General features: G+C 49.5%; 1 protein-coding gene across 1 annotated transcript in view; it reads left to right on the forward strand.

Moving 5' to 3' along the window:
* The window catches only part of LOC144757465 (equilibrative nucleobase transporter 1-like), a 288474-nt gene that overhangs the window by 216251 nt on the left and 53690 nt on the right, over window positions 1-18533 (forward strand). Inside the window, exon 8 of the mRNA XM_078646380.1 lies at window positions 1869-1988. Coding sequence (XP_078502506.1) covers window positions 1869-1988 — 120 coding nt within the window. The remainder of the gene's footprint in view (window positions 1-1868; window positions 1989-18533) is intronic.

Genomic DNA, 18533 nt, shown 5'->3' on the forward strand with positions numbered 1-18533 from the left:
TAAGTGTGCACCATATACTAATCCAGCCTCCTACAGCTACCACACCATGTTTTAGTAATATATTTGCAACAGTGTACTCCCAAATGCACCACTGGCTTCGTATCACACCTTAACCACGTTTGAATTTTCCACAATCTTTATGCCTTCAGTGTTGTAACTTTGATGACGGCACCCCTACTCTGAAAACCGTTCCAGCACCACTGTGCAGCTTGGTGTTCATATCTGCTTGTGGATGCATCTTGGGCCAGATTTGAAGATGTCTTTGCCTGTGGAGTCTTGACTTGTTCTCCATTTGTGCTCCAGTTTCTTGCAATGGCGTTTCTTCTATCTCGGTTTCCCTATGTACCAGCTGGCCTGAGGTCAGGTTCTTGCTGTAGGATTGCACTTGAGGGGAGCTGGGGTGTCAGTACATTCTGTGATACAGTTGTTTCAGTCCTTTTTGGCTTTCAGCAAGTTGCTGGTGTCCTCGGGCGGGTGCACGGATGGATCCAAGCCCTAGTCCTCTTTTGTGATGCTTTTCCAGCTGCAGTGGGCAGATCTGGTAGTGATAGGTCTGTGAGGGTGCAGGGCGGGTGTGCTGAAACTGGCAAGGGTGTGGTCGCTCCAAGTTATAGTTTCTGGCTTGTCAACTGTGATGTTGTTAATTGAAAGTAAATCGGGTCAAATCGGTTTCCGGCAGGGGGGGTGCGTTTGGTAAAGTTCTGGGTGAGTCTGAGATTTACAAGGTTTCTAGAATGGCTGTATAATTTGGGTCGCTGCAGTCTTCTAAGTGAAAGTTATGTCCACGAGAATGATGAAGGTGCTGGAGTTGATGATGAGGGGTGCGATGAAGTATGTGATGTTGCAGGTGAAATTGGTCCGGATTCTGGTTGTCTGTATACAAAGGTTCCACTCAGGGAGAAGTTAGCGGTGATGCATGTCTTGGATGTGAGATGTAATGTGAACAACTGTGGATGCTTTTGTTTGCGTCTTGGCGAGCTGATTCAGTCGTATCAAATCATAACGATATAGATTAGATGGGAAGCAAGAAATTGAGAGCAACATAAAGCTCCTAGCTGAACCCCATATTGCAACGGTTACTCCCTATTTATCCACGGTAACCTATCGTCATATCCTATACCACATCGAATTATGAACTGTTGAGAAATTAGAAGTTGATACTAGTGAATGTGGCGGGGAAAAAAACCTTTTTAAAATATATTTGTGGCTCCTGAAGAAGGCGTTTTCCTGAAAAGCCGAAACGCGCGTCGAGAGTATTGATTGCCACTTTTTTGTCTTCTTTTATATTATATGAAATTATTGTAATTATGTTGTATATTTTGTTCATACATGTTAATTTTATATAATTTTGGTGTATACAATGTCTGTTTTTAACATAAACCCTTATTAAAGAAACTAGAACTTTTATATTGGAATTATTGTAATGTCCTTTTCTTTGCAAGTACCTTTCCCTTTTGTTTGATAAGATTGTCTTTAATTGTACACACAATTGGATGTGAGATGTTCCATGTAGCTGGTGAGGGTGTCCATCTTGGTGGTGCAGTTGATGGTGTCTTTGAATACGATGATGACCTTATCTCCAGGATTGTGCTGACGGTCTGGCCTGGCAGTCTAGTAGCCAGTGGGGATGGCTCTTATGATGTCCGGTGCAGAGGTTAGGTTTAGCCATGTTTCTGTACGGAAGAGCATGTCCGGAGTGTGGTCGTGCAGAAGGTTCCATATTTCTGTGGCATGTTTGGTGAGTAAGCAGGTGTTGAGTAGGATGCATGCAAGTGTGGCATGTTGCAGGGGTTGGTCTATAGTAATTCTAAATCCCTTTTTCCCCCCTTCATTCTCCCTTTATATCTTTTGTTCTCTTCACCCCGCAGTCAGCGAGTACACCGATGCCTTTGCAATCACCCAGCTCTTTGGAGTCTTTTGTGCTCCCTGGAATGGGCTCCTCATGGACCGAAGCAAGTGTGGGAAGAAAAGAGAGAGCGGCACAGAAGGTAAGGATCATCGTATATGCCACAAACTAAACATGCTGTAATACAGCTTCTCTACCTGTCTCCCAAAACCTCAGCTACCATCCAAAATATTTTATCCGACCACCACCCACTGTGGTGTAAGGTAACAGCTGGACTGATGCTGCCAACCTCTCACACACAGGATTCCTCTGCCCCCCACCTACATCACTGTAGATAACATCCTGGGACCAGCTTGCGTCTAGAACCCTACAAAATAATAGCTAGGATGAATCAATTTTCTGGCACCCGTTCCACATCCACTCCCCTCCCCCAGTACGGTGGGTAACACCAGGGAATCCTCTCACACGACATCTGGTAAACACCTCAGACCAAATTCCAGCCCATGTCTCGTAGCAGATTTCCAGTTCATCTACAAAGCAACAGCATTCTTCATCCTTTCAGAGGTGATTTGTTGTTTGTGGCAGATGGTCTGTGGTAGCACTTCAGATCTATACGCAGTTTCCCTTCTAAGCCTCACTCATTCTTGTTTCACAGCAGTCATTTATCCTTTCAGCCTCTTACGTGCTGCTCTATTGACAGTCGTCTTCTCTCCTCTCAGCTCATCGTGTGCTGCTTTACTGGCAGTCGTCTTCTCTCTTCTCAGCTCATCATGTGCTGCTCTATTGATAGCCGTCTTCTCTCCTCTCAGCTCTGAGTGGGCTGCTCCTGTGACAGTCGTCTTTTATCCTCGTAGCTCTGTGTGCTGCTCTATTCACAGTCATCTTCTCGCCCCTCAGCTCTGTTTGTGCTGCTCCTGTGACAGTCGTCTTTTATCCTCGTAGCTCTGTGTGCTGCTCTATTCACAGTCATCTTCTCGCCCCTCAGCTCTGTTTGTGCTGCTCTATTGACAGTCGTCTTCTCTCCTCTGAGCTCATTGTGTGCTGCTCTATTGACAGTCGTCTTCTCTCCTCTGAGCTCATTGTGTGCTGCTCTATTGACAGTCGTCTTCTCTCCTCTCTGTGTGTGCTGCTCTATTGACAGTCGTCTTCTCTCCTCTGAGCTCATCGTGTGCTGCTCTATTGACAGTCGTCTTCTCTCCTCTCTGTGTGTGCTGCTCTATTGACAGTCGTCTTCTCTCCTCTGAGCTCATTGTGTGCTGCTCTATTGACAGTCGTCTTCTCTCCTCTGAGCTCATTGTGTGCTGCTCTATTGACAGTCGTCTTCTCTCCTCTCTGTGTGTGCTGCTCTATTGACAGTCGTCTTCTCTCCTCTGAGCTCATCGTGTGCTGCTCTATTGACAGTCGTCTTCTCTCCTCTCTGTGTGTGCTGCTCTATTGACAGTTGTCTTCTCTCCTCTGAGCTCATCGTGTGCTGCTCTATTGACAGTTGTCTTCTCTCCTCTGAGCTCATCGTGTGCTGCTCTATTGACAGTTGTCTTCTCTCCTCTGAGCTCATCGTGTGCTGCTCTATTGACAGTCGTCTTCTCTCCTCTGAGCTCATCGTGTGCTGCTCTATTGACAGTCGTCTTCTCTCCTCTGAGCTCATTGTGTGCTGCTCTATTGACAGTCGTCTTCTCTCCTCTGAGCTCATCGTGTGCTGCTCTATTGACAGTCGTCTTCTCTCCTCTCTGTGTGTGCTGCTCTATTGACAGTCGTCTTCTCTCCTCTGAGCTCATTGTGTGCTGCTCTATTGACAGTCGTCTTCTCTCCTCTGAGCTCATCGTGTGCTGCTCTATTGACAGTCCTCTTCTCTCCCCTCAGCTCAGTGTGTGCTGCTCTATTGACAGTCGTCTTCTCTCCTCTGAGCTCATCGTGTGCTGCTCTATTGACAGTCGTCTTCTCTCCTCTCTGTGTGTGCTGCTCTATTGACAGTCGTCTTCTCTCCTCTCAGCTCAGTGCACTGCTCTATTGATAGCCGTCTTCTCTCCTCTCAGCTCTGAGTGGGCTGCTCCTGTGACAGTCGTCTTTTATCCTCGTAGCTCTGTGTGCTGCTCTATTCACAGTCATCTTCTCGCCCCTCAGCTCTGTTTGTGCTGCTCTATTGACAGTCGTCTTCTCTCCTCTGAGCTCATTGTGTGCTGCTCTATTGACAGTCATCTTCTCTCCTCTCAGCTCTGTGTGTGCTGCTCTATTGACAGTCGTCTTCTCTCCTCTGAGCTCATTGTGTGCTGCTCTATTGACAGTCGTCTTCTCTCCTCTCTGTGTGTGCTGCTCTATTGACAGTCGTCTTCTCTCCTCTGAGCTCATCGTGTGCTGCTCTATTGACAGTCGTCTTCTCTCCTCTCTGTGTGTGCTGCTCTATTGACAGTTGTCTTCTCTCCTCTGAGCTCATCGTGTGCTGCTCTATTGACAGTTGTCTTCTCTCCTCTGAGCTCATCGTGTGCTGCTCTATTGACAGTTGTCTTCTCTCCTCTGAGCTCATCGTGTGCTGCTCTATTGACAGTCGTCTTCTCTCCTCTGAGCTCATCGTGTGCTGCTCTATTGACAGTCGTCTTCTCTCCTCTGAGCTCATTGTGTGCTGCTCTATTGACAGTCGTCTTCTCTCCTCTGAGCTCATCGTGTGCTGCTCTATTGACAGTCGTCTTCTCTCCTCTCTGTGTGTGCTGCTCTATTGACAGTCGTCTTCTCTCCTCTGAGCTCATTGTGTGCTGCTCTATTGACAGTCGTCTTCTCTCCTCTGAGCTCATCGTGTGCTGCTCTATTGACAGTCCTCTTCTCTCCCCTCAGCTCAGTGTGTGCTGCTCTATTGACAGTCGTCTTCTCTCCTCTGAGCTCATCGTGTGCTGCTCTATTGACAGTCGTCTTCTCTCCTCTCTGTGTGTGCTGCTCTATTGACAGTCGTCTTCTCTCCTCTGAGCTCATTGTGTGCTGCTCTATTGACAGTCGTCTTCTCTCCTCTCTGTGTGTGCTGCTCTATTGACAGTTGTCTTCTCTCCTCTGAGCTCATCGTGTGCTGCTCTATTGACAGTTGTCTTCTCTCCTCTGAGCTCATCGTGTGCTGCTCTATTGACAGTTGTCTTCTCTCCTCTGAGCTCATCGTGTGCTGCTCTATTGACAGTCGTCTTCTCTCCTCTCAGCTCATCGTGTGCTGCTCTATTGACAGTCGTCTTCTCTCCTCTCAGCTCTGTGTGCTGCTTTACTGACAGTCGTCTTCTCTCCTCTCTGCTCGGTGTGGGCTGCTCTATTGACAGTCGTCTTCTCTCCTCTGAGCTCATCGTGTGCTGCTCTATTGAGTCGTCTTCTGTCCTCAGCTCATCGTGTGCTGCTCTATTGACAGTCGTCTTCTCTCCTCTCAGCTCTGTGTGTGCTGCTCTATTGACAGTCGTCTTCTCTCCTCTCTGTGTGTGCTGCTCTATTGACAGTCGTCTTCTCTCCTCTCAGCTCATCGTGCTCTGCTCTATTGACAGTCGTCTTCTCTCCTCTCTGTGTGTGCTGCTCTATTGACAGTCGTCTTCTCTCCTCTCTGCTCGGTGTGGGCTGCTCTATTGACAGTCGTCTTCTCTCCTCTCAGCTCTGTGTGTGCTGCTCTATTGACAGTCGTCTTCTCTCCCCACAGCTCTGTGTGCGCTGCTTTGTTGACATTAGTCTTCTCGCCCCTCAGCTCTGTGTGTGCTGCTCTATTGACATTAGACTTCGCTCCCCTCAGCTCTGTGCGTGCTGCTCTATTGACCGCCGTCTTCTCTTCCCTGAGCTCATCGTGTGCTGCTCTATTGACAGTCATCTTCTCTCCTTTCGGCTCTGTGTGCGCTGCTCCATTGACAGTCGTCTTCTCTCCTCTCATTTCTGTGTGCGCTGCTCTATTGACAGTCGTCTTCTCTCTCCTCAGCTCTGTGTGTGCTGCTTTATTGACAGTCATCTTTTATCCTTGTAACTCTGTGTGTGCTGTTCTATTGACAGTCGTCTTCTCTCCTCTCAGCTCTGTGTGTGCTGCTCTACTGACAGTCGTCTTCTCTCCTCTCAGCTCTGTGTGTGCTGCTCTATTGACAGTCGTCTTCTCTCCTCTCTGTGTGTGCTGCTCTATTAAAAGTCGTCTTCTCTCCTCTCTGTGTGTGCCGCTCTATTAAAAGTCGTCTTCTCTCCTCTCATTTCTGTGTGCGCTGCACTATTGACAGTCGTCTTCTCTCCTCTCAGCTCTGTGTGTGCTGCTCTATTGATAGTCGTCTTCTCTCCTCTCAGCTCTGTGTGTGCTGCTCTATTGATAGTCGTCTTCTCTCCTCTCTGTGTGTGCTGCTCTATTAAAAGTCGTCTTCTCTCCTCTCTGTGTGTGCCGCTCTATTAAAAGTCAATGGTCCCAAGGAGTATGTAAATACAAAATAACAAATAAAACATAGTCCACAGTGGGAGCTATATTGGCCACTGTCCAGCCGGACAGGGTAATTTTATTTTTTGTAATGAAATATATAATGAGATAAGGAAAGTTGTCTTCTCTCCTCTGAGCTCATCGTATGCACTTTACTGACAGTCGTCTTCTGTCTACAGCTCATCGTGTGCTACTCTATTGACAGTCGTCTTCTCTCCTCTCAGCTCGGTGTGTACTGCTCTGTTGACAGTCGTCTTCTCTCCTCTCTGTGTGCGCTGCTCTATTGAAAGTTGTCTTCTCTCCTCTGAGATCATCGTGTGCTGCTCTATTGACAGTCATCTTCTGTCCTCAGCTCATCGTGTGCCACTCTATTGACAGTCGTCTTCTCTCCTCTCATTTCTGTGTGCGCTGCTCTATTGACATTAGTCTTCTCTCCTCTCAGCTCTGTGTGTGCTGCTCTATTGATAGTCGTCTTCTCTCCTCTGAGATCATCGTGTGCTGCTCTATTGACAGTCATCTTCTGTCCTCAGCTCATCGTGTGCCACTCTATTGACAGTCGTCTTCTCTCCTTTCATTTCTGTGTGCGCTGCTCTATTGGCAGTCATCTTCTCTCTCCTCAGCTCTGTGTGTGCGGCTTTATTGACAGTCATCTTTTATCCTTGTAGCTCTGTGTGTGCTGTGTGTGCTGTTCTATTGACAGTCGTCTTCTGTCCTCAGCTCATCGTGTGCCACTCTATTGACAGTCGTCTTCTCTCCTCTCAGCGTCTGCTGCTCTATTGACAGTCGTCTTCTCTTCCCTCAGCTCTGTGTGTGCTGCTCTATTGACAGTCGTCTTCTCTCGTCTCAGCTTAATGCGTGCTGCTCTATTGACAGTCGTCTTCTCTCCCCTCAGCTCTCTGTCTGCTGCTCTGTTGACAGTCGTCTTCTCTCTTCTCAGCTCAGTGTGCGCTGCTCTATTGACAGTCGTCTTCTCTCCTCTCAGCTCAGTGTCTGCTGCTCTATTGACAGTCGTCTTCTCTCCCCTCAGCTCATCGTGCGCTGCTCTATTGACAGTCTTCTTCTCTCCTCTGAGCTCATTGTGTGCTGCACTATTGACAGTCGTCTTCTCTCCTGTCAGCTCTGTGTGTGCTGCTCTATTGACAGTCGTCTTCTCTCCTCTGAGCTCATCATATGCGCTCTATTGACAGTCGTCTTCTGTCCTCAGCTCATCGTGTGCCACTCTATTGACAGTCGTCTTCTCTCCTCTCAGCTCTGTGTGTGCTGCTCTATTGACAGTCGTCTTATCCTCGTAGCTCTGTCTGTACTGCTCTGTTGACAGTCGTCTTCTCTCCTCTGAGCTCATTGTGTGCTGCTCTATTGACATTAGTCTTCTCGGCCCTCACCTCATCGTGTGCTGCTCTATTGACAGTCGTCTTCTCTCCTCTCATCTCTGTGTGTGCTGCTCTATTGACAGTCGTCTTCTCTCCTCTCAGCTTATTTATTTATTTATTTATTTATTTAGAAGTTTTCTATAGCGCTAACAAGACCCGAAGGTATCAGAGCGCTTCACAGTAGTGGGCATGAAAAAGAGAACAACATGAAACAAACCCAATAAAAGCAATCGGCGACAGACAATTTGGAAAGAAGAAAAGTTCGGACAGCAGGGCTTCTCAGTACTGGATTCAACAATACCGCATGGATTCTGAGACGTTTGCAGCTCCAAGTTATCCATAACCAAGGGAGCGGATCAGGCACAAGGATTTAAGTTGGCTCTTGAATTCTGCATAGGACGGTAGAGTTCTGATGTGCGGGGGGATGGCGTTCCATATTTTGGGGGCATTTCCTGAGAAAGAGCAGTCCGCAGTTCTCTTCCTTCTGGTTTTTGGTAGGATGAGCAGCAGGGAATTAGAGCTTCTCAAGTTTCTGGCTTGGCCTGCTTTTTTGAGCTTGTTAGCCAGGTATTCCGGTTTGCCGGTGTGGTGGGCCTTGTGGGTTAGGCAGGCCGTTCTGAAGGTACTTCGCATTTCCACAGGGAGCCATTCGAGTTCTTTGAGAGCCGGGGAGATGTGATCATATTTTTTGCAGCCTGTGATCATTCTTGCTGCCGCGTGAAGTGTTGTTTTTAGTGGAGCCAGGTGGGATTTGGGGATGCCTGTTAGGATTGAGTTCCCATAGTCCAGTCTTGATAGAACTAGAGATTGCGTGGCTAGTTTGAGGTCCTTGTTGGGAATGTAAGGTTTAATTTTGTTCAAAAGTCTGAGGTTGAAGAAAGCGCTTTTCGCCGAGTTCTTAATGTGATTTGACAGGGTTAGTTTAGGGTCTAAGGTGAAGCCCAGGGATTTAACGGAGTCGGCTAGCTTGAGGTTACCCTTGAGAGCATCGATCGACTTTAGCCACTCGGAGATTTGAGGGTTATCTTCTTTGTTTGAGATGAGGAGTGTTTCTGTCTTATCGGGATTGAGTTTCAGGTGATTATTTGTCAGCCAGTCTTGAACTTCATTTAGGACATCGTTGAGTCTCTGGATGTCTTTAAGAGAGGAGATTTCCAGGTAAATCTGCGTGTCGTCCGCGTAGAGGTGGAAGTTGATGTTGGCGTTACTGAGTAACTTAGTGAGTGGTTCCATGTAGATGTTAAAGAGCTGGGGGGAGAGCACCGATCCTTGAGGGACACCCTTGTTGACTTGCTGGGTATCGGAGGTGAAGTTCTTGATTTTTATTAGTTGCGAACGGTTGTGTAAAAGGGAGGAAAACCACTTGAGAACTACCTCGCCAAGGCCGGCTCTTTCTTGAAGAGTCATGATGAGGAGCTTGTGGTCCACCGTGTCGAACGCTGCTGAGAGATCAAGGAGTATGAGGAGGCAGCACTTGTCAGCGTCAAGAGATCCATGGATGTCGTCTATGATGTTCAACATCGCAGTTTCAGTGCTGCGGCCTTGTCTGAAGCCAGATTGGAGGGGGTCCAGGAGATTGATGTTGTCCAGGTGTTGCGTCAGTTGCAGGAGTACACAGCGTTCAAGTGTTTTCGAGAGTAAAGGGAGGTTAGATATTGGTCTGAAATTGTTCAAGTCAGTTGAGTCGAGACCGGGTTTTTTCAGGAGAGGAGTGACTTGTCCCATTTTTAGACAATCGGGGACCACACCGCTTTGTAAGGAGCTGTTTATGATTCTTCCCCAGATGGGCGCTAAGGTAAGCTTCATTTGTTTGATTAGAGATGGGGGGATGGTGTCTGAGATGTGTGCTGAAGGTTTGGAGGTCGAGATCAGCGCGATTATCTCAGTTTCCTGGACGGGGCGAAAGCTTAGCCAGGGGGAGGGAAAGGAGTCGGATGGGAGTGCCACTGGGGAGGTCGAGTAGCTCTTCTGGAGGTGTGGGTTGTTGATGTCTAGAGATAGTTTGATTTTTTGGACTTTATCGATGAAGAAGTTGGCAAAGTTGTCACAGAGTTCTTTGGAAGCCTGTAGGGTTGAGGGCAGGGGCTTTGTTGTTTGTTGTCTGATTATGTTGTAGAGTTCTTTGGGTCTGTTTTTGGATTTGACCAATGCCTCGCGGAAGAAGCTGGATTTCTTGTTTTTGATATGGTTGTTGTACTTCCTACGGGCTGATTTTAGTTGAAGGCGGAGAATGGCGGTTGGGTTGTTTCTCCACTTTCTTTCTTTGGTTCTCAGGTTTCTTCTTTCTGCGTTGAGGTCCGCAGTGAACCAGGTTCTGGATGGAGTGGCTCGGCTTCTTTTGAGCTTTAGAGGAGCTAGATTGTCAAGTATGGCGACTACCCCCGAGTTATAGTGGTCGACGAGGTCGTTGGTCGAGAGGTGCATAGTGTTATTTGAAAGAAGAGCGCTTAGTTGACCTTCCAAGATGTCTTGGGGTACTTGGGAGAGGTTTCTCGACCATTTAGGCGGGACTTGCGGAGGTTTAAGCGAGATGATGGGGTGATTGATGTGGAATAAGATCATGTGGTGATCTGACCAGTCAACTGGTAGTATGTGGTTGACCGTGATAGAATTCTTTTGGGCAATGATGGCGTCCAGTGTGGCACCTTTGTAATGAGTCTCCTCAGTACAATGTTGGGTGAGGTTGTTCTCATCAAGGAGGCTAGATAGCGATTTGATTAGAGGGTTGTGGGTCTCATTCCACCGGATGTTCAGGTCGCCAAGAATTAAGTTTTTGGAGTCGCCCAGTGTGTCTTGTGCAATCAGGTTTGATAGTTGGTCTCCGAACTCGTTATTTCTGCCCGGGGGGTGATAGAGTAGGTGGCACAGTAGAGAGTCATTGTCTTTTGTCTTGATGACAGTGGATAGGCATTCAAAGGAGTCATACTCGAAGGAGGCGGTTTCTGTGATGCTCCAGCTGTCCTTGTGGATGATAGCGACCCCACCTCCTCGTTGTTCAATCCTATCTATGGAGATGAGGGAGAAGCCAGGTGGAACCAGCATGTCTAGGCAGGGAGGGGATGTCTTATTAAGCCAAGTCTCCGTGAGGAACGCAACGTCAATGTCATGTGTGAGGATGGCTTCGGCTAGGTCCGTTGCGTGTAGAGAAGCCGATCTGCAGTTGATTAGGAGGCAGTTGGTGAATTTCTCCTGATTACTGGTGGTTCCCTCTTTAGTCTCTCTAGGTATAGCGGTGAGGACTGGTAATCTCTGTGTATTGACGATGGGTCGGTCTTTCCGGTGACCTGTGATGACTTGAATTTTAGATTTGGGTGACTCCGTAGGGGAGGAGTCATAGGTGGCGGCAAGTAAGGCTGCTTCCCTGTCTGACATAGGAGCTTCTGATCTAAGGGGCCTGGCGGTCGGGTGATTTGAGCCCACTGGAGTGGGAGAGGAAATGGAGGACGTTTTGACGTGGGGGGAGGTCCGGGGGGGAGAGTTTGTAGGGATTACAGACTATTCCAAGGTTAGAGATGATTTCTGAAAGACCATGGGTGATAGTGTTGACCTGGTTTTCCAGGGCTGCGAGCCGTTTTGATATGGCCTCAAGGAAGGGGATGTGGGCATCCGCGGTGGGTCCGAGAGTGCTAGGGTTCGAGAGGGTGGGTTGGGGGATAGGGGTCAGGGTGAAGGACGGGGGGGTGTTCTGAGTGGGTTGGGAGATAGGGGTCAGGGTGAAGGACGGGGGGGTGTTCGGGGTGGATTGGGAGATAGGGTGAAGGACGGGGGAGGTGTTCAGGGGAGGGTCCGGCGGGGGTTTAGACAGGGGGGAGGAAGGGAGGAGGACAGGAGGGTGCTTGGACAGGGGTGGATTGAGGGATGTAGGGAGACTTGAGGGGAAGTGGTTCGTTATCTGAAGGCAGCCTGCTGGCGTGGGGGTGATTGCTGTAGGAGGCTGTCGTAGATTGGTGTTAAGGGAGGTGAGGTGGTTGGAGGAGGGGGAGGAGGAGGGGGATTGAGTGTCCTGCGGATGTTGGGTGGCTGAGCATGGAGGGTGAGGTATTACTGGGGGAGGGGAGGCCTGACGGACTGGGTAGGGGTTGCGGAAGGGAGTATCGCGGTCTTCACTGTAAGTTGTGGTCGTGGTCGGAGGCGGCGTAGAGGCGAGGACGGGGAGGGTGGGAGGGGCTGACCTGAGTGTGGGAAATAAGGAGTCGAAAGCTTCCAGGTTCTCATTGTTAGCTTGGATGAGGACCGTGCCATTGGTAAAGATGGTCACGGTTATGTAGCCTCTGCCAGCTGATCTGAACAGAAGAGTCGTGGTTAGTTTGCAGCTGTGGAGAGTGGAAGTTGTTTTGGCGATGAACATCCGCGATCTAATCGTGGAGACCCAGTATTCTGGTCATTCAGTGTGGAATATTAGGTCCATCTTGGTCGGTCCATTGGAGGCCGAGTGGTAGATGTCCGTGATTAGGGTTTCTTTGTGATTGCGAATGAGTTTCTGCTTGAGGGTGCGTCGCTGCTTAGTAGAGAGGAGTGGGGGGAAAATGATGGTGAAGGAGTTTCGGCTGTGAGGTTTAAGGTGGGCAAGTGGGGCTGGTGGAGGAGGGGGGGGCTGGTCCCGGGCCATCGTGGGTGTGGTGGGAGGGGAGCCAGATTAGGTAGGGGTGTGGCGCTAGAGTGGCCCGGAGGGCAGGTGACAGATTGAAGGTGCAGTTCAGTAGGACCCGTGGTTAGAAGTCATGTGGGGCATTGCAAGCCCTCCTGGATCGCTATTCTGCACAACGGATTGCAGTTGATGGTCGGGGGCAGGGCAGTTAGACTCAGGGCCTCTGCCTAGGTGGAAGGCACTCTTTCCCTTCCTTTACTGCTCTCTTCATTGTTTTTTTTTTTTATTTTATTTTTTGTCTCCTTGTTGTAGTCCTACTTTTGTTTTTCTGGGGTGTCCTGGTTATGAATTCACTAGAAAAGATCACACTGGAGATGTGGCAAGGGCCCCTGAAGCTCCCTTTGCATGATGAGGCAGGACATCCCTGTTGCCCCTCTGTTTGGCGCCCCCAGTATCTACCAGTATCTATGTGTGGGTCAGGCGACGTCCTCTTTGGCCGCCATTTTAAAGTCAGGCACAGGCCGGCTGTGGCTGGAAACGTGGGGCTCTGGTGAACAGGCTTAATTTGGTGGGGTAGTCAGAGCTGAATCTTGGTGGTGCCCAAAAGAATGCCAGTACTCACAGTGTCTACTGAGTAGGCTCCGGTCAGGCGACGTCCTCTTTGGCCGCCATTTTTAAGCCAGGCGGAGGGATGGCAGCGTTGGGAGTCCTTGTGCTCCGGTTGGGGAATTAAATCACTGCCAGTGGAGGTCGGGGCTGAAGTTTAGCGCCCTCAACCCTTTCACGACCTCGAATGATGTAAGTTGCGACTCTGGGGGAAGGCTCGGTCAGGCGAGGTCTTCAGAGGCCGCCATTTTGAGGACAGGCGAGGCGGGCAGCGTCGGCGGAGAATCCCTGAGCTCCGGTACAGGAGCTAGGGTCTTCCAAGGCTGGTCGGGACTATGCAGCTCAGGCTTCGCCGTGCTGGCATTGCTGGGGGATCCGGACGCGGTCGGCAGCTCTGCGGGTGAGTGTCCTGGGGTCGCTGGAGGGCAGAGGAGCGCCGATCACCGTGAGAGTGATCCGGCGACAGAACTCTGCTTTCCTGTAGCGGGACAGGCTGCACTATTCCGCCGCAGATTCCGGTCGCGTTCCTGGTGCTAGGCAGCGCTGGGGGGGACTCTGATTAGGTGATATTTTGCTGAGCCCGGAGCTCGGTTTCGGAGCTCTCTACCCCTGCGGCCATCTTGCGACAATCAAGAAATCACATCTCAGCTCTGTGTGTGCTGCTCTATTGACATTAGTCTTCTCGCCCCTCAGCTCTTTGTGCTGCTCTATTGACAGTCGTCTTCTCTCCTCTCATTTCTGTGTGCTGCTCTGTTGACAGTCGTCTTTTCTCCTCAGCTCTGTGTGTGCAGCTCTATTGAATGTCGTCCTCTCTCCCCCTCAGCTCAGTGTGCGGCTCTATTGACAGTTGTCTGCTCTCAACTCTTTGTGTGCTTCTCTGTTGACAGTAGTAGTCACTCTTCAGCTCTTGGTGTACTGTTGTATTGTCAGTAATCTTTTTTTTCTCTACAGACCCATTCACAGTTCTGCTCTAACAGTAGTCTTCTCTTCCTTCAGCACTGGACATGCTGCTCTAATTTGATCAAATGGGGAGGGCCGCGCGAACCCACCGCAGCCCCGGGGACCAGCAACTCCCCAGAGCTTTTTTTAGAATTAGTACTGGGGCCCACTCAGCCCCCCTGCAGCATAGGGGACCACCACCTCCCCAGGGCTAATTCACACAATGGATACTGGAGACAATAATGGCCCTTGGGAACGCCACCTCCAAAGACCGGCTCCAGCAATGGGCCAGGGTGCTCACCCCCGGGACTTTGCTGCTTGCTATGGCTTGGCGGGAGCCATAGCAAACTCTCCACCGCTTAATGGAATTGCACCACATTTGGCAGAAAGCTAGATGTTGGTCCAGAAAGCATGCTTCCAAAGACCTGTCATCAATCCAGCTATGTGTACTTACTGGAGGTAACAGGAGGGGTAGTTGTAGCTGTATGGGTGAGTACGTGGCTGTGCAATTGACTATGAATGAGTGAGTAGGTGTGTTAGTAGCTCATAGGTGTCTGACTCAATATGTGAGTGCCTGTATGGGTGTATGAGTGGATATGTCCGTGGCTGTATGAGTGAGTGGGTGTATATGTGGCTGTATGGGTGAGTGAGTGGATATGTTTGTTGATCTATGAACCAGTGAGTAGCTGTGTAAGTACTGGCATGGGTGTGTGAATAGTTTGAGAATGGTAGTGTGTAAGTTGGAGTGGGCGAATGAAAGGTTTTATGGGGGTGTGAATGGGAGCATCAGATCTTTTGAATGATGTCATTTGAGATGTCACTGACAGAAATGGGATTTCTGGTTGTCAAGGACATGTGCCTAAGCCAGGCAGAAACCACCACTCTTGTCACGGCAAGGGAGTTACATGCTGAGGATAACCCCTGTTCACCCCCTTGGTAGCTTGTCCCAGAGGCAATGTGTAAAGCGTTTGCGCAACACACACACACAGCAGCAACACACTGGGCACACCACAAAAGAAACTCCACACGTTTTATATAAAAATAGCCATTGTATTATCCATAAAACACATCAGAGCATAATCACATATGTACACTGTGCCACCTGGCACTAGGTATCACTTTACAGGGGATTATATACATTACAGGGCCAATCGGGCCACTGTCAGCCCCATTAGAACATACACGTAGCGAAAATAGAAGCAACCAGTATCTACTGGTAAGAGACACTTAGCATAAACCCATAAGGCATGAATCATGAGCTCTGCTTAATTTGATTGTTTTTCAGTCAGAATTAGTTTTTTTCCTGTCTTATTTGACAGTATTTGCTGGAGGTGGTAATATTCTACCTTTTCTGACTAATTCTTCAAGAATTCTTTAGTCAGTTATGCCACCTTTATTCTACAACTGTCCTTCCTGTGGGAAGAAGATGTCTAAAACAGATCCCCATTCTGTTTGCGTGGTTTGTCTACCTTCCACACATGATGTAGAAAAATGTTATCATTGCCTCAAGCTTTCCAGAAGAACTTTGAAGGAAAGAGAGAAAATTCGGCTTTTGGGACTTCTGGAGAGGGAAAGGCATCATGAAAAGGGGGCAAGAAGTGAGTTTTCATCTGGAAGGCCCTCCTCTTCAGCAAAACGTCGAAGGTCCGCTTCTCCTGAAGGTAAAAGCAAGAAAAAAAGACATCAGGAAGCGTCTACGTCGAAAAAAGTGAGGTCGACGTCGAAATCTAGATCGCCGTCAGGTATGTTGACGTTGAGACAAGTGGAAAGAAGTACATCAATGTCGAAGTCATCGCCTTTAAGGCACAAGTCGGCGTCGAAGCGGAGATCGAAGTTGCCGTTGTGAAGCTTGTTGACGTCGAGGCATTTGGTGTCGGTTGCTGTGAGGACGACGTCGAGAGTTAGACGATCGACGTCTAGAGGAGTGAGATCGACGTCGAGAGAAAGTGAGATCGACGTCGAGAGATAGAGGTACGATGTCGAGACCTGAGAAAAGAAGATCAAGGTCGCCGTCGAGACATGGGTCAACGTCGAGACATGCCTCGGGCTCGAGGCTTGAAAGGGTTCTGTCCACGTCGAAAAGGCAACCGACGTCGAGGAAGTCGACGTCGAAGTCTCCGCCACCGGCATCACGGTCGTGGTCGAGACATTCTAGATCGGCCTCTCGGACCTCTCATAGGTCTTTGTCGAGGTCAGAGCCGGCGTCGAGTGATTTGGCTGACCCTCCAAGGTCTACGTCGAAAGACCTAACGTCGAGGACATCTGTGGACAGGTCTGCAGTAGTCAGAGCTTCTCCGCATAAAGAATCTTCTATTGTGGCACATTCTGGCTCGACGTCGAGAAATTCAACGTCAAGGGGTAGACAATTGGTCCCCAGAGAGGCGGCTTCAAGATCTTCGCAGTCTATTTGGATTTCTTCTTCAGCGTCTTCTTCCTCAATGGGAATTCAGATTGTGCAGGTTACCCCGGAGGGCTCTCCGGTGCGTAGAACACCTCCTGTGAACATGTCTCCTAGATGGCTGGAAAGCATACGCCATTGGAAGATGCATCCAAGGCCCAATGACAGGCCTCTTACTTTGGCAGCCTCAAGACCGCCGGCTGGTGGTTCTCCAAGAAGATCTAGATGTCCGGTGAAGAGGCGTTCGCATTCTAGGGAACGCAGTAGGTCTCATTGGTCTCCTACTCCTAGGAGAAGACATAGATCTCCTACCTCTTCCTCTCCATCGAGATCCTCTTACAGAGACTATTCACCCACGATCCCATCAACACCAGCTTCCAGGATATCTGTGGTGGATGGTCTGGGAACTTTCAATGAGGTATTGTGCCGTGGGGCTAGCAAATTCAATATAACGATGGCAGTGCCTCCTGTGAAGTCTTCTGTCATATTTGAAACTCTACATCATAAATCATCTGCTATACCTCTTCTTCCGTTGGTGCCGGGTTTGTTAGAACTGGCAATGAAGACTTTCTTGACGCCAGCTACTGTGGGCTCAGGGCCTTCAAGAATTGCAAAAAAGTATAAAGCACCGGATCAGGATCCTCTTTTCCTACGTACAGATCCACTGCCAGATTCTCTAATAGTGGTGGCGGCCAGGAAGGCTCACTCGGTTACGTCTGTCTCATCTGCTCTGCCAGAGAAAGATAGTAAGAACATGGACTCCTTGGGGCGGAGGATGTGTAACACAGCTGGATCAGTCATGAGAGTGGCCAGTGCTGCGGCTTTACTGGGTCGCTGTGATCGCCTCCTATGGGACTCTATGTCTAGGTTTGCGGAGAAGCTACCTAAGGAAGATCAGAAGGATTTCCTTGAGATTGTGGGAGAAGGTGGTTTGGTTGCAAACCAAAGTATAAGTGTGGCGGCTGATTCTGCGGATCTTGCAGCGCATGGCTATGCCCACGGCATATGCTCCAGGATGTCGGCATGGCTGTGCCTCACGGGCCTTAAGCCAGATGCCCAAAGGAAAATAGTCAATCTGCCATTCAACGGGACAACATTATTTGGATCTCATGCGGATGATGAGATGGCCAAGATGAAAGCGGAGCTTGACACTCTAAAAGCGGTGGGCCTCGAGAAAAAGGAGTTCAGCTGTCGTTTTCGCCCCTACGACAAGAGGTCGTTTCAACCGCGTGGGCAAACATCAAACTGGTCGTCGCAAACCAGGGTCAGTCTCAACAGAGGTCGCGGTTTCAACATCGCTGGCCTGGGCGAGGCAGAGGAGGAAATAGTCCTCTGCTGCGAAACAGCCTCAGAAGCAATGAGAAAGAACTTCCTCCACAGCTGTGATCCACTCCGGTAGGAGGAAGCATTGCTTTATACTTGGATGAGTGGAGAAGATTGACAAAGACAGATGGGTCATCGGCATAATCCAAAATGGTTATCTTTTCAAATCACCTCCTTGTGAGAAGTTGCACAAAATTACAATAGTGCCCTAGGGGCACGACAAACCGTATACTAAGTAAATGGTATAAGGAAAGCAATAGAAGGAATGGAGCTGTCCAGAGGCTGGATGTTCGCTGGGACTACACTATCCTAACCTCAGGTAAGTAATAGGAGGCCCACGGGACGCGTGTGCAGAGTGTGAACTCACACGCGGGATGCGTAACAACGTCTATGGATAGTACAGTTCAAGAAAAAGGTGAGTACGGACAATCCTGACTGGTTAGGACTAAAACGACACTAGGAGAGTCAAGCTACCCTTGAGCACCGAAATGCTCTTGTTACCTCACCCACGGGCTGCGGGTGCATAGGTGCAAAGTCGTGTCTGGTTTCTGCGTTGAAGTCTATGGAGCCTGGAAGAAAAGATGCTGCAGGCGACCAGGAGGAAGATGTCCGGTGCGATCCACGGGTGGATCGAGGAAGAAGAGGACCTGAAAGCAGAGGGGACAGTGTTCAAAGTCACTAGCCAGTGACCGGTGTGGAACCAGGAGGGAACCAGATGCAGTCGTCGCGATCAGGTGAAGAGTGGACACGTGTCTCTGCAGCCACGTGGACCAGGAGGTGTCTTCGACGACCAGGATGGAGGCACGAGCTGTCCCACGCAGGCTCTCGTTGTCGGCGGTGTCGGATCCGGATTTGGAGTCAACAGGCCTTGGCAAATGGGTGAGGAGTTGGCCTAACGGCTAGGGCGCTCGACCTCGGACCTGGAGGAACTGGGTTCGAGTCTCGGTAACGACGCCAAAACCTCCTGTGATTCTGGGCAAATCACTTAATCTCCCCGTGCCTAAAATGAAAGTAACTGGAAAAACGTAAAAATGTAACGTAACTGGAAAAATATGTAAAGCGCT

Source organism: Lissotriton helveticus, chromosome 1_1, assembly GCF_964261635.1.
Source record: "Lissotriton helveticus chromosome 1_1, aLisHel1.1, whole genome shotgun sequence".
NCBI classification, from domain to species: domain Eukaryota; kingdom Metazoa; phylum Chordata; class Amphibia; order Caudata; family Salamandridae; genus Lissotriton; species Lissotriton helveticus.